Source organism: Sebastes umbrosus, chromosome 4 (assembly GCF_015220745.1).
Source record: "Sebastes umbrosus isolate fSebUmb1 chromosome 4, fSebUmb1.pri, whole genome shotgun sequence".
In the NCBI taxonomy this organism is placed as follows: domain Eukaryota; kingdom Metazoa; phylum Chordata; class Actinopteri; order Perciformes; family Sebastidae; genus Sebastes; species Sebastes umbrosus.
In genome coordinates this window covers 21,341,865-21,366,596 of record NC_051272.1, presented here as the reverse complement: position 1 = coordinate 21,366,596, position 24,732 = coordinate 21,341,865, and the positions used below count along the sequence as shown (strand labels likewise).

At 39.9% G+C, this 24,732-nt stretch overlaps 1 protein-coding gene across 5 annotated transcripts in view; it reads left to right on the top strand.

Annotated features, from left to right (window-relative positions):
• The window catches only part of camk1db (calcium/calmodulin-dependent protein kinase 1Db), a 32,627-nt gene extending 9,210 nt beyond the window's left edge, over positions 1 to 23,417 (top strand). Inside the window, exons 1-11 of one of the 5 annotated variants that reach the window (XM_037767822.1) lie at positions 8,722 to 8,878; positions 9,150 to 9,281; positions 10,308 to 10,382; positions 14,244 to 14,382; positions 14,762 to 14,888; positions 15,125 to 15,200; positions 17,508 to 17,620; positions 18,737 to 18,815; positions 19,557 to 19,644; positions 20,131 to 20,293; positions 21,560 to 23,417. In XM_037767822.1, coding sequence (XP_037623750.1) covers positions 9,172 to 9,281; positions 10,308 to 10,382; positions 14,244 to 14,382; positions 14,762 to 14,888; positions 15,125 to 15,200; positions 17,508 to 17,620; positions 18,737 to 18,815; positions 19,557 to 19,644; positions 20,131 to 20,293; positions 21,560 to 21,714 — 1,125 coding nt within the window. In that variant the 5' untranslated portion in view covers positions 8,722 to 8,878; positions 9,150 to 9,171 and the 3' untranslated portion in view covers positions 21,715 to 23,417. Of the gene's footprint in view, positions 1 to 8,721; positions 8,992 to 9,149; positions 9,282 to 9,406; positions 9,783 to 10,307; positions 10,383 to 14,243; positions 14,383 to 14,761; positions 14,889 to 15,124; positions 15,201 to 17,507; positions 17,621 to 18,736; positions 18,816 to 19,556; positions 19,645 to 20,130; positions 20,294 to 21,559 lie in introns of those variants that run through there. The other 4 variants (XM_037767820.1, XM_037767823.1, XM_037767821.1 and 1 more) reach the window with 4 other exon arrangements.
• Positions 23,418 to 24,732: the final 1,315 nt, after the last annotated feature.

Below are 24,732 nucleotides of genomic sequence, written 5' to 3'. Positions count from 1 at the left end.
AGCCCAACCATGTTGTTTTTTCCTAAACTAAGTGTTTTTGTTGCCTAAACTTAAGTGTTTTGTTTGAATTCACAACATTAAGCACGTATTTGCTAGAGGCGGGAATCACCAGAGGCCCCACGATACGATATTATCGCGATACTTAAGTCACGATATGATCTTATTGTAATTTTGCGATATGCTGAGTATTGCGATAAGATATATTGCGATATTAGGGATGTTAATAATGAACCGTTTAACCGTTAACCGACATTAAGCATGTTAATCGATTAACGCTATCGTATATACGCTCCCGTACGGGTGAACTGGTGTCTCAGTTGTCTGTTTATTTCTCAGTTAATAATCGTTAAGAAAATGTTTCAAAATTAGCTTCCTTATGCGATATATTGCCTTTTTTCAACTGCAAATTATGCAGTTTGTCAACACCTTTTTTTTATCTAATAAACTTTTTTTTTATCTAATAAATTACAGTTTTCACTCTGTTCATCTCAGAGTTTTCATTCACAGATTTTGAGGTCAGAGGTCAAGGGACCCCTTTGAAAATTGTCATGCCAGTTTTTTCTAACCCAAATTTTGTGTAACTTTGGAGAGATATTTTGTGTCTCCCCGACAAGCTAACATTACATGGTTAGTACCAATCGATTCCTTAGGTTTTCTATATGATACCAGTATCTTCTAACTACAAGCTCTGAAAGACAGAATAGCAGCCGGATTGTTAAGAGGTTAAGAGTTTATATAGTAAAAGATAGATACTTGACGTCCATGTATCGATACAATATTGCCATGCAAAATATCGAGATACTATGCTGTATTGATTTCCCAGTATTCCTAGTGTTTACTACGACCGTAAAGTGACGCCAAGGGGTCTGACAAAGCGTCAGTATGTGGCGAGTTGGATGAGAATGTGTTGGAAAAACCTGTGTTGGGGGTTGATGACGCTGCAGGGTTTTCTTAACTTGAATCACTTGAAGAAGGCACATATTTTATTTATTTAAATGTCATGGCCAAAAAGTGGTCCAAAAATTATGCTTTGTCACGTTTTTTTTTTCCAGAATCCCTCTTTTCCCCCTGCAGACACATTAATGTCTCTTATTGCCACCCTAAAGCCACATCTTTATTATTATTTTTGCTATCATTAGATATTAAACCGACACTGGCTCTGTCAAAGTCTGTGGTGCATTAGAGTGACTGCCTCCACGCATTGATCATTTTCTGAAACACAGCTTGTGCAGAGACTAGTTGGGTCCTTGATGCAGTGAAAATGGCAGCTAGGCAACGAGGATGATGGAAGTCCTTGGTTGCTCCCTCTGAAGAAGACACCACCTCCCACTTCCCACCACCACCACTGTCCTCCAGCTACATTCACTGTGGGTGGAGATACTTTGTCATTGACCATAATGATGGAGAGTCAAATAAGATAATGCGTAGTCTGTTTTTATGATTTCCATTTGTATTCATGTCCCTCTCACCACAGTGAATGCCTACAAAGCCATAGCTGCACTCAGGGAGTTGAAGTGTACCAGACTGGCCTGTATCAAAGCACAGCAAGCGATAATCACCCTTATTAAAATAATTCAGCTTTCTCTCCATCGGCTCATCTGTGGCTTCAGATACATTTCTGCCAAACAGCTCCCTGAAGCGATAGAGTCCTTTTTAGTTGTTGATGAGCGGCATTAGCTCTGATCACGCTGTAAAGTGACCATCTCTCTCTGTTTGATCAACAGTCTGAAGTGCACATTCCTGGAAAGTAGCCTCAGGCCCAGTGTGCTGTTGGGTATAATGGTTTCCAGCTTCAGTCGTCGGGACTGTGAGAGCTGTGAGATTTCATTCAAGTCGTAATATTGGAGTTGATTTAACTCTGCAGCACCAGATCAATGCTGTTTACTACCTGGGAAGACCGAAAACCAGTGTTGGCTAGTCTGGCAGTAGGACCAGAGATGAAAACCACAACTGAAATGATGACATCACTCCTATGAAGTGATGGAAAGTAACTCAAGTACAGTTTTGAGGTATTCGTACTGTACTTGAGTGGTAACAGTTTTTTGCAACTTGTGCTTTTTTTCTACACTACAATTTCTTGAAAGAGTTACAAGATACTTTACTAGGGATTATCTTCATTATTGGTTAATCTACAAATTAGAAAATAGTGAAATAAATCCATAAGAATTTCAACCCAATATCACGCCAAATTGCGTAATAGACCTGCCTGTCCACCAGAGGATAGCGTGTCAGTGTCACGTTTTGCCTCGCAGAGACGTGAATATTGCATTACACACTCATTTAGGATTAGGCAACAAAACCACTTAGTTAGGTTAAGGGAAAATGTTATGGTTGGGCTTAAAATAAGCACGTAAACTAAGTAAAACATGTACGGAAACAGTCAGTATGGAAAACAACCGTCACTACAAAACAGGTGACAAACTTCAGCAACGTAACTTGCAAAACAAAAAGCCGGTCTCGAACACGGGTCTCCTGGTTGAAAGTCTACCTAACTAGCTTGGTAGTTAGACTTCTGTCACTACATTACACATGACAAACGTCACGTGACAACCTTCACTACAAAACACTGCCCCTTCATGCAGGCGTGTAATATTCATGTCTTGGCGACACAAAACGTGACACTGACACGCTTTCTGCTGGTGGACAGGCAGGTCTATTCCACGCTTTGCCATGAGACTGGGCTGAACAATGTTCTTAAGACGTAGGGCTCTGTATTGGCAAGAATCTGGCGATACAATATGTATCATGATACAGCGGTTACAATTAGATATATTGTGATACTGTTAGCAAGCACATTTTAGATTAAACTACCCGACAGGATGTAAAGTAGTTAAAAATAGTTTGCCCTGACCCTCTATTACCAGTAACCATATTCTATTTATATCTAATAATGTTACACTGACGGGGCCGTTCTGTCTGCAGCATGAGTACTTTCTCTTTCGGTATGTTTCACTGTAAATGTTGCAGATGATACTCTAACTTATTAACATTTTGAATGCAGGACTTTTACTTGTAATGGATCTAGATTTATATTTAAAATCTGAATTATTATATAATAAATAAGCCAGGCTTGTAGATCAACTGTAAAATAAATCTTTAATAAAATATTAAGGGTTGTTTATCGACAAAAAACAACAATATCAGTCGACATGTATCATTACATACACGTATCATTTTTTTTACTTTGGTATTGGCCTAAAAAAATCAAGCATCAGCCAGGCTATAATGGAGTATTTTTACATTGTTGTATCACTACTTTTACTTATTTAAAGGATGGGAATACTTCTTCCACTACAGCCCTTATAAATATTCTTTCCAGCAAACATAGAAAACTGATCCTCGAGGAGAGAAGCCAGTATATCGGCCAGTATCGTGTATTCCAGATGATGATGATGAGAATAATGAAGCACATATTGTAGGAAGTAGCTCCTGTTAGTTAGATTTTTTCACGTTGTTTATCCAGCTGACATTACAGTTTACAAAACTTTTCGCGATTAATTGATTAGTAGTTTGGTCAACAAAATGTTAGAAAATGGTGAAAAATGTTGATCAGTGTTCCCCAAAGCCCAAGATGACGTCCTCAAATGTCTTGTTTTGTCCACAACTGAAACAAGATATTCAGTTTACTGTCATAGAGGAGTAAAGAAACCAGAAAACATTCACATTTAAGAACCTTGAATCAGAGAATTTAAACTTTTTCTTAAAAAATGACTCAAACCGATGAATCGATTATCAAAATAGTTGCAGATTAATTTAATAGTTGACAACTAAACGATTAATCGTTGCAGCTCCAGTAGACAGAGTAGCATATCTGAGCATATTGTGGTGTGACGACAGTTAAAAATAAGAAAGGTTTAACTGTATCTGATGTCAGCATAACTTTTATTACCAAATTTAAGACATCTTAGCTAAAATGTGTATAATTATTTTGACTGCACAATGATTCTGATGAATCATGCTTGTGCTCGTGATTAGAGAGTCAATGATGTTCCCAAATATCCAGTATCTGTCTTTTGCTTGCTTTGCCCGTTATTTATAATTTTACCTGCATTTTGAGAGCATAGATTATATAATCCGTCATATTTCTGGTTAAAGCTGTCGTTCCATCGTTGAAGGGTGACTTTGAACTCAGGTAGGTGATCACTCTACCTGGTTTATCTGACTCTTTCATCCCATATGTTGCGTAACGGGCCGCTGTATGTAATGCATCTTACACAAGATGAATCAGGGTGATTACTCAGCAGCACCGCAATATAGTGAATGTCAATAAGCCAGCCGCAGTCGTTGGGCCCCTTTCCATCATAAAAAAACCTCTCCCATCAACAGTGACCCTTCATTTTCATAATCGCCAAAGGACAAGGTCGCAACCTGAAAAAGTTTTCTGTATAAATTGTTTGACATGTGGCTTCACTTTGCATCTGCAGCATCAGCCGCGGGTTTCTCAGAGAAACCGCCCACGTTCACATTTCACATTAGTCAGCCGGTTTGGCTCGGCTGTCCTGCACATAGTGCGGCGATGACTGCAGACTGTCACACACACACACACACACATCTCATACCAGAGCCGTGAAGAGGAAGCTCTGGGAAGAACTTAAAATTCAGATATTATTATTCAACCCATTGAGTCAATGTGCTGCTGACTTGATTGTTCGGTTCGTGTCACCGGGTCAGAAACATTTTGCAGCCGTACACTCGTATTTATCTTGCGTAATAGATTGAGACTGGTTTCAATAATGGGTCCAGTTTAGATGAAGGTTCCTCTCATCACTTAATGCTCATCACCAGATCACATGTAGGATCATTCCAGAGATGAATTACATGTGCTGGTTGCCACATATAGCGCTGCAACTAACCATTATTTTCATCATCGATTAATCTGGTCATCATTTTCTCGATTAATCGTTTAGTCTATGAAATTTAGAGCTGCAACGATTAATCAACTATTTTGATTAGGGCTGGGCGATATGGCCAAAATCTTCTATCATGATATAGGTAATTTTATGAAGAGAGGAGGTTAAACACGCTTCAACCGCCTCACAAGGAATAGTAGGCCTGTCCGGTGCTCACAGAACGGGGCAATCTTGTAACAGGAGAGACTTCAGAGACCAGGTCCAAAGCACACTGGAACACACGGATTTAAGGCAGTAAACTTTATTTAAAGACTAACGTTTCAACGCCAACTGCGTCCCAAGTCAAAGACTTGACTCTGATGAAGACACAGTTGGCGCCAAAACGTTAGTTTTTAAATATAGGTAATTTCATATCTCGAAAACGATATATATCGCGATACATCATGTTTTCTGGTAATTAAATAAATAGATTCAGTTTTAGAGCTAGAGTGAAGGTACAGATATTATATGAAACTAGAAAAACTTTAAGAATCCATTGGTGACAACCATGTCATGCTAGCGGAAAGGAGGTTCAGTAACGCGCCAATTTTTGTCGAGGAAAAACTGGCATGGCCATTTTCAAAGGAGTCCCTTGACCTCTTCGGAGGTCTATTGTGGGTCTCAGAGGGTTAAAAAATTAGTCAAAGCGATAAATTGATTATCAAAATTATAATAATAATAACCAATCGATTAATCGTTGAAGCTCTATCTTGCATTATTTGTCCAACCAGCAGTCCAAAACCTAAAGATATTTCATTGACTATCATATACTGTATAACATTTGACCAGCTGAAAACATCAAATATCTGTAATTTTTGATCAATTATCGAAATAGTTGCCTTTAGATCGACTAATTGTTTGAGCTCTAGAGTTCTGTGTGATTGTTGTGGATGTGTTACTGTATCTTATGTGCAGCTATGTGGGCAGTAGCATCACCATATGTCTCTAACAGACATCGCACCTTTTCTTTCCTGTGAATCAGGCATTAATAGATAGAACGCTCGCAGCACAGTTTGTCATGCTTCATGCACTGACAGAGCGAGGGAAGTCACAGGCTTGGATTCTGTCGTATTGTAATTCACAGGAAGTGATGCTGCTGCTTGTCAATGTGGCGAGCAGGGAGGGGGGACAGAAATGGTGCTACACGCTCTAACCACCCTCTCAGTCAGTTCACGGGTTTCCTGTGGTTTCCATCGTTCTGTGTGTCTCCTTCTGCAGAAAGCGTGCTCTGAGAGAAAACGTGCAAGAGTCGTATGACAGGCTTGGCGTGCTGGTGGAGGAATTTAGTTCTTCTCCTCCTAAAGTCCACACAGCTGGGAAACTGGTTGCATGCGCTGAATAGAAATGATGCTCATTGTCCTCACGGCAGCAGCTGTGGTGGGAAGATAGTGCTGTAACAAGTAATGCACCAGCTCCCTCACTTACACGAGCCCTTGAATTTACATATGGTCCCACATCATGTGTCAGAATGAGGTCAAAGTCAGAAGGGCGTTAGCTCCGAGCCCTCTCAGGTCTGTTTTTTTGATCCACCTCATCACAACCCGAGGCCGGGCTGTGTGACCAGGTAGTGTGTTTATGCACAGTCTGTGTTTACGTGTCGTGGCTCAGACTGACCCTCCCCCCCCCCACCGCCGTGTGATGGTGGAGTGGGGGATTAGCGTGGATTTGATGGCCTCGGTGGGACTTAGTGCAGCGAGTGGTGCTGAGTTTAGAGCCCGTTGGGAGGAACTGATTACACTTTGAGAACATAATGGACCTTTAGATGTGGGCCATCTTGCCTTTTTGTAAGGCGCTGGAGCACTAAAAGTCACTTTCACTTTTGTATAACTGATGACCAGACACTTATTATTTCTGCAGTTAAACCTCTTTGTCAGAAAGGGGGGACAATAATGCAGGACGCAGATGGCTGCCGTTTTCATATTTTCTGGGCTTTTCATTTTGGCAGGAGATTACTAAAGAGATAATAGTGGATTAGAAGTTGATTGCTCCTTTGTTACATTTATACCTTTGGCAACATCACAGATACATTTATGGCACAGGATAAATATTTCCTTAAAAAGCATTTGGCTGCAGGCAAGAAAGCCTTCACACAGAAATGGCTTCTGGCAAAACGCTCCAACAAGAACGACGGGATTGAAATAAACAGTATGGACAAACTGACCTTCTATCAGTTATGTGAACTAAATGTAAAATATTGACACAATTACTATATAAACAGTATGTGCCTATTAGGACTGTCAAAGTTAACGCAAATTAGTTTTAACGCCACTTAAGATACTGGTATCATATAGAATTAGAAAACCTAAAGAATCCATTGGTATCAATCATGTCATACTAGCTTGTTGCGAAGGAGGTTAAATAACACTCCGAACTTGCACTAAATTTCAGTGAGGAAAAACTGTCATGGCCATTTTCAAAGAGGTCCCTTGACCTCTGACCTCAAGATATGTGAATGAAAATGGGTTCCATGGGTACCCACGAGTCTCCCCTTTACAGACATGCTCACTTTATGATAATCACATGCAGTTTGGAGCAAGTCATAGTCAAGTCAGCACACTGACACACTGACAGCTGTTGTTGCCTGTTGGGCTGCAGTTTGCCATGTTATGTATGTATGCATATTTTCTATGCTTAATTGTTCAAATGCTTTTTGAACAGATAAAAAATGTGAGATTAGTTTGAGATTAATCCTGATTAACTATGGACAATCATGCGATTAATCACTATTATATATTTTGATTGATTGACAGCCTTAGTGCCTATATTATAACATGTAACCCATTACATACTGTATGTCATTGAAAGACCATTTTGTTGTGCAAGTATTGTGTATCCAACATCAGCCCACTCCTTTAGCTTGAAAATATTAAAGGTGCTATTGCCCCCACACGGCTCTCAACATGGCGACAGCTGAGCTGATGGCTCGCGACTAACGATGTAAAGGGCTTTTCAGACGGGGAGCGACACTCCGCCTGCGTACTCGCTTGTATCCGTGGGGTGTGAATGCGAAAAGCCCCTTGTTTAACCTGAGGGGGAACCGGAGGGTGGGCGCTACGCTTCTGCGACAACAATGCCGTTGGTTGGGATGGCGTTATCAGCAGTGCAGAGCAGCGGCAGTGAACTACAGTAGCCAGTGGGGCACGCTCACATGCACTTACATGCGCTAGAAGGCATGCACGGTCAGCACAGAGATGTCAACTATGCACAGAGAAGCTCAGATTACAGCACACACAGAGGGAGAGTGACTTCATTCTCTGCTCAGGTAGACATTACTCCTCTATATCTTTACATAGCAAACAGTTATTTGATGCTATATTAATGCTCTGGATATCGTATAGAGAACCTCTAATAAAGATAACGTTGCCAAAAAATAATACCTTTATTTCAGCTGTTATAGATTAAACAATGGAGCAAAAAAGGACTAAAGAAAATGCAAAGCCACAGAGCTGCAGTGGAGAATATAATAATGGAAAACTGCATGTCTTTGTCAGCAGAAGAGTTGATAAAGGATTTATGAATTGGAGGACAGAAGCACTGGAAAAACCTCAGTGCTTTGGCCTCCGGGTTCAGTTTACTGTTTTATTTCTTATGCTGATGTGTTGCAGTAAACAAGCCTTCATCAGATCCGTGAGTTCATCAGTTGGATTGAGGATCATTTTGTTCTTTTTTAGATCATATTAGTTGTTTTGACTCGTCGGGTTTCAAACAATCAAACAATCCTTTTTTTCTTCACATTAAGCCCTTCTGAGGGTGCACGGAGGAAAAAGGTGCCTGTGAAGGTGTGTAATGAAAAAAAGAAGAGGGGGGTGGAGGCGATCACGCTGCCTGCTCAGCGAGATTTATTAAGGTGGACTGACTGTGGTATCATAGCAACAGATACAGATTGCTTGAGCAAATATTCCCTTAATTCCGTATTTGTTTTTAAAGGCTCTCGTCGTGTATGGAGACAGATGGTCCGAGGAAGACACGCTATCTGCCGTCCTAAATGGGTGTTTTTTAGAGGTTTTAAAAGTGTTTGCCGTGCTTTTGGCTGCACACGAGCGCCGAGCGTAAGCCAACACAGACGGCTGTTGGCCATAGTCAGGGACTTTGCCAGTTCTCAGTAAATATTCACAATATGCTGTTTGTGTACTCTGGCCTGTCTGCCTCTGAGTGCCCTCTATCTACTCACTGACGATAGGTTTTTTCTGCGCCAATATTGACTGAGCGCATATGCAGAACTAACATGTTTCTCTCTCTCTCTCTCTCTCTCTTTTGCAGCGGTGCGTTTTCTGAAGTGGTGATGGCTCGGGAGAAGGCCACGGGAAAGATGGTCGCAATCAAGTGCATCCCGAAAAAAGCGCTGAAGGGGAAGGAGACGAGCATCGAAAATGAAATCGCCGTGCTTAGGAAGTAGGTACCGCATGACTGAGCCGCGGGGGGAGTTTGCAGAAGAAGAAGAACACCACTTTAGAGAGGGTCACCACTTCGCGGCGTCCTTGGGGAAGCTTGTGTGTGTGTGTCTCTGAGTAATGACGAGATGCTGGTACAGTTTATTTAACAGCCATTGTCGGGCTTAAGTGACTTCCTTGTCGAATCCCATCTATCCACCATTTTGGGTCTTCACACATACACAGGATTGCACTGACACCAGGTGACACGCCATCCTCCTCCAGGGCCTGATGGGTAATTCCCCCGAGAAGCTCAGTTATCAGTCACTCTTGAAGTGAGCACGACAGTTGTTGGGTGTAGTTGCCTGGTTACGGTTGCTATCCTTTGACTCTCTCACTGTTTTTGATTTCTCATCCTTTTTTTTTTCTACCTCGTCTTCACACTCTTTCCTCGGCTCTGTTAGTCTAACAGCCCTCAACCTCATTTTCGTTCTGGACTTCGTTCTGAAAGGAAGTTGTGAAGGTTGTTTAGTCCTTTGAGACTCTCCCCGCCTCCTCTTCCTCCTCTTCCACCCCCACCTTCTTCTTTTCAGCCACTTGCCCTTGTGAACACGCTCTGTCATCTGCATATCTCCTTGCAGAGGCTTTTTTTTTTTTCTTGTAAAACCTTGTTGTTTGGTTGCCTGGACACAGACTCCCAGCATCTTGATCCCGTCCTGTATTATTCTCTTCAGGTGCTCCTGCTGACGGGGGTTGCCGCTTTATGACTCATTGATTAGCATCCTCTAAGAATCCCCCCTCCCCCTCGCTCTCTATCACGCACAAAAGGTTTCTCCCTTGTGTGAAGGATACATTTTGCCAGCTTTAGTTTCAACAAGCGAGAACATACACATGTGCACAAACACACACACAGTGTAATTACAGACAAATGCTGCAAAATAAAGCAAAAAAAATGCTTCGTTTCCAGTTGGCAGGGCATCATTTTAACAGAAGAAAAGGCTAATTGCACCTCATTAATGGGCTGTGTTTTCCTGTCCTCCCTCTGCAGGATAAAGCATGAGAATATCGTGGCTCTGGAGGACATCTACGAGAGCTCAAACCACCTGTACCTCATAATGCAGCTGTAAGTACATCGTTGTTTTGTGTAGGTCAGCTCTTTGTCTCCCATTCGGCCGGTCATTTTGATAATGTGTTGTGTTATTTTTTTTGCTTGAATAAGCGTCTGTAATGTCCTTGCGGTATTTTTGCCCTCAGATGAATGTCTTTTAAAGATGAACGAGATATTACGACATATGCTTATCCGAGGGTTAGATAAGAAGATTGATACCACTCTCATATCTGTCTGTGACGGACTAGCCCCAGTTTGTTCCTCTCAGGTTTTATTGTTATTATCATATTGGAGTCACAGAGCTAAGCATCTGTTATTAATAAAATGAAACCCGGTGATCATGGAAAAACCCAGAAGGTCATTTATAATCACTTTTTGCTGTTATGAAGGTATTTCCAGGAACCTCACAGACCATCTGGATGCAAAAATATTTGCTACAAGATTTATATTGTTATCCAGGTGGCCAGAAATTACAAAGGAATTAGTGCTAGGCAATATATAGTATTGTATTGTATATATTATATAGATATATACATATATAAATATTATTATTATTTTTATATTGATATTGTGATATCCAAATATGGCATAAGTGTTGTCTTTTCCTGGTTTTAAAGGCAGCATTACAGTAAAGTGATTAATTATCTGAACTTACAAGACTGTTCTAGCTGTTCTTTTATTTGCCTTTACCCACTTAGTCATAGAGTGCTCCAGGGATGATGTATTTTTGTAGGCCAACCAGGGAGTTAACATCGCCCTGATTCCCTCGACAAAAAACCAATGGGATTTTTCCCTTGGGATTATTGGAGACGGTCGCATGAGCGCGAGTATAAAAAACAAGGCTGTAATGGCGGACGAGTCGGAGTGATGACGTTTAGTAGTCTCATTTAGTCACTTGTTATCAACCACCTTTTTTAAGACACATAAAGGCTTCAAAACTCACGAGTGGGATGTTTACTGACGTATTTTATATCGTAGAACAAAACGTTACACACAGCTGTTGATTCAACTTAATGGTCATTTTTGAGGATCTGGTTTAATCATTTAAAAAGATGAAGAAGAAAGAAAAACGTTGTTTACGTGATCCTGTTTAAATCAATCTAAAATAAAAACCATGATAGCTAGAGCGTTCATTCTTTTTCCAGCGGAACGCTAAGGCTTCCATCTTCAACATCATGACATTGTCCACTCATGTTGACATCATTACATTACGTTACATGCGGTACAAAACGTGGTAAAACGTGCAGTGGCACCAGAGTATTGCCCCGTAATGGCCGCAGGAGATCGCTATTTGCATGATCCTATTTAAATCAATCTAAACAAAAAACCATAGCAGCTAGCGCATTCGTTCTTTTTACAGCAGAAAACTAAGGCTTCTGTCTTCCTTCACGTCATCACGTTGTACGCTCGTGATGACGTCATTACATGCGGAATGTAACAAAACTCAAAACGCCTTTGCACTCGATCTGTTCATAAAAATGAGCAAATCTGAAAAACTAAACTAGAATTGCACTCGGAGAGCGCAGACCTCCGCCAACGCGTGACTTTAAAAACAGATCACCGCTCACAGCTGGCGGTACCGTGAGGTGGTCGGCTTGTTATTAACAAGGTGTGTTTCCGTGTAACGTAATGTCATTCAAATCCATCGCGGACTTTTGGAGTAATCCTGCTAACAGACAAACAAACAAACAAACCAACGCTGGTGAAAACAAAACCTCCTTCCTAGGCCTTCGGCCTTGGCGGAGGTAAAACTGTGCATGGTTCAAATAACGTATTGAGTGTTAAGAAACATGTAGTTCATGTTTTTTCATTTAGAAAGCTTTTGGGTCAAGATGTTTTGTGTATTAATTTAGTCAAATTTGATGAAAAAAACACGTCAGATTTTTGTATTTTTCAATTTCAATGCTTTTATCAATTGTTATGGTTTATTGACTTACATAACCTTTTAGCTTAGGTTGTACCGATTTTAGGGATATGAAGCATTTGAAGATCAAAACATCACAATAAGAAGTTAAATACCAATGTCGGCACTGGCGGACCATTTCTATTACAGAGTTCAAATGGTTAACATGTTATTTTAGTTTGCAGAATATTTTGTGAAATGTATTTCAGTCAGTGTTTGTGAAGGTGTGCGTGTGAAAACCTATGCCATTTTCCTGTGTGGCACATCTCGTCATTTCAGAGACCTTTCCCCTCACTCCCCACATAATTTCAGTGTTTGTGACTAATGCACCCGCATTTAGGCAGCGATTATCTGCCCTCATTGTGCCTCTGCAAGGTGCATAATGTTGCCTTGAAGTCTCACTTATAAGAACAGTGATTGCCAGTCATCCTTGAAAGCGGGCACATACTCATAATTGACGCTCAACTTAATATGAGTCACTTGTTGTGTCTTTTTGCCTTTTGTCATTGGGCATTAAAGAAGCTGAGATGAATCGCTGGTACATCGGTTACCAACACTTCAAAGTTACATAATGCGACAAAGAGACAAGTCTCAAAAGTCAGGATGACATGCAAGGAATACTGGAAAAATAAAGTATGTTAGCATTACTGGCTAATTTAAGCCACAAATTTAACAATTCAATCTAGGGGTGTTGATCTACCGGTGTTGACGATAACTTTGATATTTAAAAATTACATATTTATATCATGTCAATAATACACATATGATATTGTGTAAATAATCCAGCGCCTCTTAAATAATTTTATATGTACAGTAATGGCTACAGACTCTCTCTTCAGCTCCCTACACTTGTATTTTGAGTGTAATTAATTTGCCAAAAAATAGACAAAACGGATAATAAACAAAGTAAAAGATGAATTTGATTGATAGCATTATTAATCTTTTTTTTTCTCTTTTTCTTTAGATATTGCGATAATGTCGTTATGAATTCTTTTGTCCACAATCATCGTGTAGTGAAAATCTGATATTGTGACAGCTCTAATTCAATCAATTATTGCAATGAACTGTATAAGATATTTCCATTATTTTGTCCATTCCGTGTACTGTACATGTACCAATGTCATTGTTGCATCCCAGTAATTATTATAATCTTTATTTATGTCAAAGATACAAAGTGCTTCACAGTCAAAAAAAGAAGTATGTAAATACATGTCATAATGATACATAACTAAAGCAGTTTGGACAATGCAAGGGTTTTTATCAATAAACATGTATCAAATTAGATGAAAACAGACAATTCATGAAAAAGTCCACTTACTAAAGAAATGCAGGTGTGTGAAGATGAACCTTTAGGACAGATTTAAAGGAATTGAATCAACAAGGAGTCTGTTTTTAGAGTTTGCACAATCTGCAGGATTTAAGGTTGAGTGCAGGAACATACAGTATGGCTACAAAAGTAAGAATACATTGCTTTTATAAAGGGGAATGAAAACAGAGCAGTATGTGTCTGTAATTTGTTCAGGCCACCTCGGAACTTCAAATGCCAAATACTAGTCAACAAATAAGCAATTTGTATTCAGTGATTTTACATCATTTGTGCTTAAGTAATTTACTAATATTACAATGAACATACCACTAAAAAAATCAAGTATCACTCTAGGGCTGCCCCCTTTTAGTCGATTAGGCAACTAATCTGTCATTTCTTCTTTAGTCGTTGATTAGTCGTTTTTTTATGCATTTTTCATGCTGAATGAGTTATTTCTAAGAAACTTATGAGCACATCTCTGGTAAACACAAGATTTAAAGTGGTGCTTTTGTGTGATTCTTTGTGGAGAAACTCATTTTTACAGATCTGTCGATTAAATCAACTAAAATCATTTAGTCGACAAAATTGTATGTTAAAGTCGACAAAGAATTTCTTTGGTCGAGAACAGCCCCATATCATTCATAAACTTGTCTTTTTGCGCTGATAGGGTGTCTGGAGGCGAGCTGTTTGACCGCATCGTAGAGAAAGGTTTCTACACAGAGATGGACGCCAGTCGGCTCATTCGACAGGTTCTGGATGCAGTCAACTACCTGCACACTATGGGCATAGTGCACAGAGACCTAAAGGTATGACGGTGTTTAATATTTAAACATGGTTCCTCAGAAAATCCACTGCAAGAGTTGAAAATGTTTCATCCAGGAGAACTCGTCAGACAAGCTGAGAGGGGAAATCCCTGCTATTTAACCAGCGTGAGTGACATTGCGTGAGCGCTTTATGAGGATCACCCACAGAGGTTAAATGTCAAGGATTTTCCTTCTCGGTAAAACTGATGAAGCCTCTTGGATGAGCCGTAAAATTCCCCCAATTCTTGAACTCTCATATCCAGGGGATTTAGTTTCATGTTTTGTCTGATATCTCACCGCCTGGATTTCTGAAATTAATCCACACAGACAGTACGTGAAACACACAGACACACTTTTTTAACTCTTTTCCTCTTATTTCCAGCCGGAGAACCTGCTGTACTTCAGTCCCCACAATGAATCAAAGATCATGATCAGTGACTTTGGCTTGTCAAAGATGGAGGGAACAGGTGACGTGATGGCCACCGCCTGTGGGACTCCAGGATACGTGGGTGAGGACGCCCTCTGAGCTCTGGAAACTTCCTCCGAGATAATTAGATACACTAGTTGGCTAAACATGATCTAATCTAATCTGCCAGAAGCCGCAGGTCAACCCTAGCCATCTGCTACAGGCAAACCAACACACATTTACATTCTTCTCCAGCCTCTGTGTCATGATGAATGGTCAAAAACTGTTGTTTCACTAGTTTTGCCTGACCATTTTTTAAAAATAATTTCCTTGTTCCAGCTCCTGAGGTTTTAGCTCAGAAGCCCTACAGTAAAGCCGTGGACTGCTGGTCCATTGGGGTCATCGCTTATATTCTGTAAGTGCTCACTTCTAAATATAAATATTGTTATTAAAGAGGACCTATTATGCTTATTTTAAGGTGCATTCTTGTATGTTTACATGCTTTAATTAAAAAAAAAAAAAAGCTTTAAAAAGCCCAGTCTGCTCTGATTGGTCAGCTAGCCCACTCAGTTGTGATTGGTCAACTGAACCCAACTCTTCGGACTCCGCTCCAGCTCCGCTCTAACTAGCTTTGTTTGAGGGCGTTTGTTACATCACATTACGGACTTCAAGCGAGGCGTTTCAGGCAGTTCAGGAGCATTGTTTCTGTGGGGGAGAGTAACTCCCTTTGGCGTGGACTTTGGGCTTTGTAACTTTGCAGACCTTTTACATGCACAAAAAAACTATATAACACACTAAAGGAAAGGGAGAAAGAACAAAATCATAATAGGTCCTCTTTAGCTGAAGCTTGTTTTGTGTGTTTGGTAGCTTGATTGTGTTCATGTTGTTTTTTTTAAACCTGTATTTACACAGGAAGCCCAGAAACCACAAGCAAAACCTCATTGAGATTAAAAACCTTTTTATCAAGATTGTCCTGATCAAGAAAGGGAGCAAAGTAAAGAGTTACAGACAAACCTACAATAACACCGATAAGAAGATTAGAATTGAAAGATAAACGAGAGTCTACAGCCGTGCTAGCTCTGTGAAGTATGTAGTAGTGAGAAAGTAGTAAGAAAAACATTTTGATGTCTATTTTTGAAGTTCAGTCGGCACTTTGATCGACAACCGACCTCATATGTATTGCATCATTTCCTGGAAATATCAAATGGTTAACTATGTCTGATAGCTTTATGCCTCCGCGCTAGCGACAGTCATTATCAGAGTCATTTTATTTTTGCGTTGTCCGTCCGCCCCTCTGTCTGCCCCATTCTCGTGAGCGTGATATCTCAGGAACGCCGTTAGCAAATTTCTTCAAATTTGGCACAAACCTCCACTTGGACTCAAGGATGAACTGATTAGATTTTGGTGGTCAAAGGTCACTGTGACCTCATAAAACACATTTTTGGCCACAACTCAAGAATTCATGTGCTAATTATGACAATTTCACACAAATGTCTAACAGGATAAAATGATGAAGTATTGACGTTTTGGACAGCTTGACTGGTTGGCGGAGACATACAACTGTGAGGCAGTAATTCTAGCATTACATACTATGAAGATAAGTATGTAGCCTACTGTAGCTATAGCATTAGTAAAGATTTGGAACAATTCTTTAGTTTAGTATGTTAGCATGCTAATATTTTCTAATTGGCACTAAACACAAGCTGATGCTGATGGGAATGTCTTTAGTTTTGCAGGTTTTTGGATATAAATCAAAGTATTGGATAAATTTAAATTTGAACTGATGATGGTACTAGAGAAATAGTTAAGGGATCACCAAAGTAATTATGATTCATCCTGAGGGGAACATGAATATATGTGTCTAATTTAGTGGCTACAGTTGTCTCTGGGGAGCATGAATGTCTGTACAACATTTCATGGGAATCATCCGTGAATCTGTCAAGATGTTTCAGTCTGACCAACAAACTGATGAAGTCATCCCTACAGGCACACCATAGTGTGGCTGAGATGGAAAAACATCAATAAGACTCATACAAAAGATCACATCCTAAAAACAATACAACATGGCACCTTTTTGAAGAAAACCTAAAAGCAGTCGAAAACCATCAAACCTCAAATAAATGAAACCACATCTCTCTAATTATATTATACACCATTTGATCGTAGTCTGAACGATTCCCACAGCTACTTTTCCTATTTTATGGAGCCTGTACAGCTTTCAGTGGAAAGTGTTACATGAAGCTGCCAAATGAATTAAGTGGTGTTGCTCGTTAGCAAAGAGAAAATCCCTGCTCTCGTTATCCATTCGTTAGGTGTGAAGAATTTTAAGGTAATTAAGTGGAAGAGTGTCTGAAGCCCTCTCAAATGAGGCTCCTGCCTGGTGGTTGTTGTGGAATGATTTAGACCGTTTTATATTCAAGATCACAATTTAAATATACACAGATTAATGTTGTAGTTTTGCAGTTTGCATGTAATTTTCCCCATATCATATGAAAATAGACTGTTTTTGTGCTATTTTTTCCCTCATAGCATTCATGTAGTCTCTATAATCCCTCTGAACCGTCTCCTGTTGCATGCTATAGGAAAAGTCAAACTGCCAGTGAGTGAGATTAGGCCACAGCAAATCCTTTTTAGATTTGGGTTAAAGTTTCCTACATCAGCGGGATGCCGGCAGTCACACAGACTGTTGTTGTTATGTAATCATCCATCTTCATCTTCTCAGGCTCTGTGGTTACCCTCCTTTCTACGACGAGAACGATTCGAAGCTCTTTGAGCAGATTCTCAAGGCAGACTACGAGTTTGACGCTCCGTATTGGGATGACATATCAGACTCCGGTGAGCTTTGACGCATGTGTGTGTTTATGTGAGTGTACACTGTGTTTTTAGAATATAAGAGGTAACACATTATTATACAGGTCCCATAGTTTTCTAATAATTTTCAGAAAAAGGAACTGATGTTTGACGCCCTGAAAACTGTAGAAGATTATTAGATGAGTCAAGAATATTAATACATAGGCCTATATACCTGTTAACAGAGTATACATCTTCCATTTTTTTAATTATAAAAATTGTAGAAAATATATTTCACAGTATAAAAATATAAAAATCAAATAAATAATATAACAAAATGCAGTGAAAGGAAAATAATAATAATAATAATGATAAAAGAACAAAAACAGTTGGATTAAATTTGAAATGTCTAAATAATCTAATAGTTTTTGCCAATTTGTAATTTGAGTTTTTAACTTTTCAACAGTAGTTAAATACATTTTAAAATCAGTATCTTTAAAAATATAAAAGGAGGGTCGTTTTTTAAGCCTTATCATTTTATGGATATAATATTTTGCTAAAATATTAATCAAATTAATTATGTAAGTTTTTAGCTCACGCTAATCATGTTTTATTTGTAGATTTTCAATTAATAATTTCACATTATTAGCCTATGGCATGACATGAGAGTCTTCTAGTCAGCAGGTCAGCTCACATGCTAAAATGAAAAATGTGTATTTTACGGGCACGCATACTGTTCAACAGCTTTCAACATAACAAGTTTACAAGATTACATTAGTATCTTCTTGGGTTTAAATATTACCGTTATTTCAAGGGAATTCTTCTCGAAATCCGGGTCTTGTCAAGAAGGTAACCCACGAGTTGGGAAACTCTCGCAAGATAGTTAAGGTTAGGCATTGATCTCGAATAGTTAAGGTTAGGATAGGTCTTCGGGCAGCAAGTCTCTTGAGAGTGTTTGCAAGTTTCCGCCAGTTTCGCAATTTGCTGGTCTTCTGGTAAAACTGGTATTTCGTATGTGTGCCGTCTCAGAACATTGTCTCTATTTCTCTATTATTACTACATAGTTCTTTCCAGGACCTGTCTAAAGACCCTTTGCTGTTGCAGGTTATACAACGTGTTCTCCGCTGGAAATGTTTTTCACCTTTTCATTTCCCTCCACAGCCAAAGACTTCATCAGCTGCCTAATGGAGAAGGACCCAGAGAAGAGATTCATATGTGACCAGGCTCTTCAGCACCCTTGGTGAGAAAACCACCCGCCGCCACACTGCGTCTCAACCAGACAATCACAGGGAACCACACACATCTCAGTGCGATTAAACAGCAGTATGACGCAGCATGCCAGGCTTACGCATTTGTCATGGAGAGCATGTCCTCCCACTGTCATCTGTCGCCATGGCTCCGAGCCCCGAACCCACCTCTGCACGGCACCGCCAGGCCTCAGAGAGAAATGTGCTGAATAAATGGCTGCCAATTAGTGGCTGGCGTCCTGAAGGATCCTTGAAGAATGTGGAAGCTTTAATGAACAATTAGGATGTCTTCCCAGGCCTGAGCCGGAGCTAACGAGAGCGAGCGGGCGTGGGCTGCTGTCTCCGGCTGAGGTGGCCAATATGAATAGGCCTGTTAGCCATTAATGGGCTTTTTGGGTCCCGGGCAGGTGGTCCCTCTGATACAAATATGTGGTTTGTGACACTGGTAACAGGTGTCATAACAGAGAGAAATGGCTTTCATTGACAGGGTTTCATACAGAGATATTATGATTAGTGTGACAGAAAGTGATGCAGCGTGTGAGCTCCTGCAAAAACATCGCACCCATCAATCAAAGATGATTTGGCAGAATGAAATAAATGAGCCGAGCAAATAGGAAAACAACATGAGGACGATTCCCAGAGGTGTTACTGATACAATTGTTAACCATTTGGGTAATGCTCTGTGTGTGAAATGTCATTTACATGATCTAAATGGACTTGACTTTAATTTTCAGGATTGCTGGAGACACGGCTCTCTGCAAGAACATTCATGAATCAGTCAGTCGACAGATGCGGAAAAACTTTGCCAAAAGCAAATGGAGGGTGAGTACACAGGACTTATCAGATCTCACTAAAAACTAGGGCTGTCAATCGATTAAAATATTTAACGCGATTAATTGTATATATTAATTATATATATATATATATATATGCATGTGATTATCATAAAGTGGGCATGTCTGTAAAGGGGAGACTTGTGGGTACCCAGAGAACCCATTTTCATTCACATATCTTGAGGTCAGATGTCAATGGACCCCTTTGAAAATGGCCATGCCAGTTCTTCCTTGCCAAAATTTTGCATTAGTTTGGAGTGTTATTTAACCTCCTTCACAACAAGCTAGTATGACATGGTTGGTACCAATAGATTCCTTAAGTTTTCTAGTTTCATATGACACCAGTATCTTCACTCTACCTTTAACCTAAAACTGAGCCCTAACTTTGGCAGCCCTACTAAAAACACATTATTCTCTATCTGTTTAATTAGCAAAAACATCCAGTGATTTCTCTGTTTACACCCTCTGTTCACAGCAAGCCTTTAATGCGACGGCTGTGATCCGCCACATGAGGCGCCTGCAGCTGGGCACCAGCTTTAACAGCAGCATTCACAACGCCAACTCGGTGTCCAACCCTCAGAGTCGTGCTCCAGCCAAGAGCCAGTCTGTGGACTGTGCCCCGCTCTCCCTGAAGGACTGTGAGTGACACTTCAGATGTCTCTGCAGACACAAACATGTCCAAGTTTTAGTGCCGCACTCTCTGTACACTCTGCTGCCCTCTTTCATTGAGATGATAGGAAACGGTTTAAAAATCCCTTGAGGTGTAATTTTCAATTAAACAGACTAAACTGATTTGAGCCATGTGGTCACTACGTATGTGGTGCCATTTAATTTAACATAAGATCTGTCGCAGTACCACATCTCTAACAAACTTTCATTTACTAGTTACTTTATCAATAATTTAAGACATTTATCAAACAAAAAAAGCTAAGCATTTGCTGGTTCCTTTTCAATCGTGAGGGTTTCCTGCTTTTCTTTATTTCATATCTTATAGTGCATTAAATAACTGGCTTTTGGACTGCTGGTTGTGTGTCACCTTTAGATTAAACCAATTAATAGACTTAATTATTATTTGAAGTCTTACTGTGTTCATTAGCGTTTGTATGCTGAAGTATATTGTACTGTATGTGCTGTGATGACAACAACATTCTACAAAGTGATCTTCACTCAAGGTCCACATACTAGCTTTTATCTGGCTTTTCAACCACATCTCACGGTTAGCTCAGTGTTATTTCTACTACTTCTACTCAGGAATGTTTCTACTATTTTCAAGGTCAAGAATGAAAGAAAGAACGCTTAAAGGATGAGTCTGGAGATATTCTATGTATTTTTTTTTATTGTCAATAAATCCCATGAATCCCAAAGCTTATTCCTTTGTGTCATAGAGCTCCGTTGTTGTCCAAAAACTATGTACAAAAACACACAAAGGAGTCCTGTTCCTGTTCCTTTTAAGATCGAGTGACGCTCGATCAGAACTAGTGTGAAGGATGTGCTGTCTGACCACGCCATAGAAAAAGGGGAGACGCATTATCGTTTAAATAAAGGGGACAGTTTCTCCTGGAAGACACTGAAAAAGTGACAGAAATAGTTTAACAAATTAAAAAAAAAAAGCTGAGAGGGAAGTTAAAACCATGGCTACTTTCTGGCCTCCGCACAGCTGGCTAATGACAGCATGAAGTGGGTGTGAATGTAACCCAACGTCAGACAGGAGTGTAGGGAGGGCGTTTCTGAAACTATTCAACCATCCGATAAGAAGCATACTGGCGCCTTAACACATTGGTGGTTTTGGTCTTTTCATGGGATTTGTTGACAATAATCAAAACATTTCCAGACTTATGCTTGTCAAATAAAACTCAGTGTTAATGACATGCAACGCTTTGCTGAAACTATATTTTCTCCCACAGGTCCTCCAATCGCACCTTTGCCCTCTGCCGTTAAAGCGTACAATCAGGACTCTGACGCCTCTTCTCCCGTACGAGAGGAACCATCCGTGGTGGCCGAGTCATCGCGCCCGCCACGACCCTCCACCGTTACGGTCATCCACACTGGGACTAAATGACGCCAGGTTCCGCGGGAGGTGAGCTGGGAGACCACGGAGCTTTGAGATGGGACACAACCATCCCTCAGGCCTCAACGTCGTCGCCCAGTTTGCCCATCCCGCAGCCTCCCATCTGTTTCTGCCAACCACGGGAGGAATTTGAGGAGCCTTGGCTCAGCACGGCACCCCGGCTGCTTCCCTTCCCACTGTCACACAGAACTGGAAGCACAGAGGGGAAGATGCTCACCAGAAGTTGTTATTGTGGAAGCCACGTTCAACCTGGATCACGGTTGTCTGGCAGATAAACAAGCAGCTGGGGAGTGCCACACTAAAGGGAATTTGAAGCTGCTATCAGTTTTGACTGTGAGCGTCTTTGAGAAGAGGACACTCCGCTGTATGCCTTGTGTAAATATCCTGCCTGGAAATGTTGAGTGGAGTCATGTTATGCAAGTGAAATATAAGCTTCAAGCTGTGGTGAATAATTGTGACATCATCTGCACTCTGAACTTCTTCTTGTCGTTTTGACAGCTCTTGTTAATTTGCTGTGGTGTTTGCTACAATGGCTCCCGACGGTGTGACGGTATGTGTTATATCTTTTTGCTTTAAAGTGGAGCAGAACGGTGATCGCTGTGAGGGCCGGTGCCCTAAGGTATGGATTATTTATTTTCTTACAATATATTCCGACTTTTGTAAGAAATGTGTAAATGTGTTATTAGACTTGACTGAAATGCTATTGAATATGATAAAGATACAGTATCTAATAGTTGTTTTCTTTGTAATTGCTGTTTTATTTGATGAATTAAGTTTTTGGACGTGACTGTGAAGTCCTCCTTGACCACAGGAGGGCAACCACGTGTTGTTGCTGTGTGACCAGTTCTCAGGGATGAAGCCAACCAAACCCCTCTCACCGCTGGTGATGAGGATGAAATAGTTGAAAAATATGACCTCCAAATACTGCATATTACTCTAATGTGCCATCGGGAGAGTTTGACAGATGTTTTCTTTCTTTAAATCCATCATTATTGATGACAGTATGAGTGTAATGTAACTTGTACTGAATGGATTGTTTTTCCCTTTAAAAATCTTATTTGGATTTAAAGAAAGTGTTTATCAGTGAAGTGTGCATTCTTGTCTGCAGTAAAAATGTAAAATGACAAATGAATGCAAACGTATCATTGCAGAGTCGTCTATAATCAGTAGTGTACAGTTCAGTGGTGGTAATATCGTGCTACCTGCTTCCGCTCATGACGTGGCTGGTCTGAGAACAGCTCGCTCACTCTGTGTTTAATCACTGTGCTTTCATACCAGCCTGTTGAATTTAGCAGAAAGACTCTTTCTCCTTCGCTCTCTAGAGACTCTCACACAGAGAAGAGAAGGGATCTGTCTTTGTATTTTCTCTGTGGTACCTCTATTTAATTTCAAATCACTCAACATGAATGGTAAAAAAAAAATAAATAACACTCCACCAGAACATGCCAAATAATGAGGCGATTTTGAATTATCTAAAAATGTTGTGGTGAATATTTACTGTAAATACAAATCTCAACAACACAGTTAGTTTGGGTCTTGAGTGTTTATTTTGCCTTCCCTATATCCCCCCCCCAAAAAAACAAATCAACAGAAAATATGAAGCATTTAAAGCCCCTCCGTTTGCATGTAATTGTTGCAGAAATGTGATTTGTAGTTGTAGAGATTCATGTATTAAAAAAAGAAGCTTGTTTGCATGAGTTGTTGCGTCTTTGAGAGGAAGTAAATATCAGGTTAGTGACAGTTTGTACACATTTCTTACAGCAAAAATACAGATTTTTATATGATTATGTTAAAAGGTTTAACTAATTTCATCACACGTGAGTAAATATGAGCAAATACAATATATATGGTAAACACAGTATATTCACACTTCTTCCTCCTCTGGTAATGTAGCATAATATCATTGCACATCTATTTAACCCAGGCCCTCCTTTAAGGAACAGTGTGTAACATTTCGGTGGATCTATTAGCAGAAATTTAATATAATATTTATAACTATGTTTTCCTTAGTGTATATTCACATGAAACTAAGAATTGTTGTGTTTTCATTAGCTTAGAATGAATCCCTCATATCTACGTAGGGAGCGGGTCCTCTTCATGGAGTCCGCCATGTTGCTCCGCTATGTTTCTACAGTAGCCCAGAGCGGACAAACCAAACACTGGCTCTAGAGAGAGCCAGCGTTAGCACGGCTTACGGGAATCAGTTGGTTGCAATCTGCAACCACACCAATAGATGCCGCCAAATCCTACACACTGCACCTTTAACAGCTAAAAAACATACTTAATATTGTTTTATTAGCTACATACATGATGCATTACCTCTATGTGGGGATTCAGCTGTTAAGTAAGGGATAATGTACAGCGAGCAGGTCATTGTTGTGAAAGAAACCTCGACAGGGCGATGCCGTCTCTCATCGTCCTGAAGGGGTTTCTTTCACAACAATGACCTGCTAGCTGTACATTATCCCACTTATTACACGGCTACTTACTTAAGAAATCAATAATTGGTTGTTGGTCGGACAAACCAAGCACTTTAATTAAGTACGTTTTGGGATTAATGGCATTTTACCACTGTTTTCTGATATTTTATAGACCAAATGAATTAGGGCCGGGCAAGATGATGATATAGATCATCAAAACAACATAAAAATGTCTATCGTATATATTTTTCTATATCATTTCTATCGCGATATAGACTAGGCCTATGTTTATTTCTTTTTCCTCTATAATTTCACTTGAAACTGTTGTGTTCATTTTATACTCAAGTTCTCAAAATGAGAAAATACTTTTAATTTGTCAAGTACTTAATTCACACAGGAGTCTACAAAAATAGGCTTTACCATGTGGTTATTTCATATAAACTATTTCTTTATTGAATTATTGAAAAACATGCTATATTTTGATATATACAGTATATCGTTATCGAGAAATTAAATGAGCTTTATCGTGATAGAAGATTTTTGCCATATCGCCCAGCCCTAAAATTAATAATCGATTAATTACAAAGTA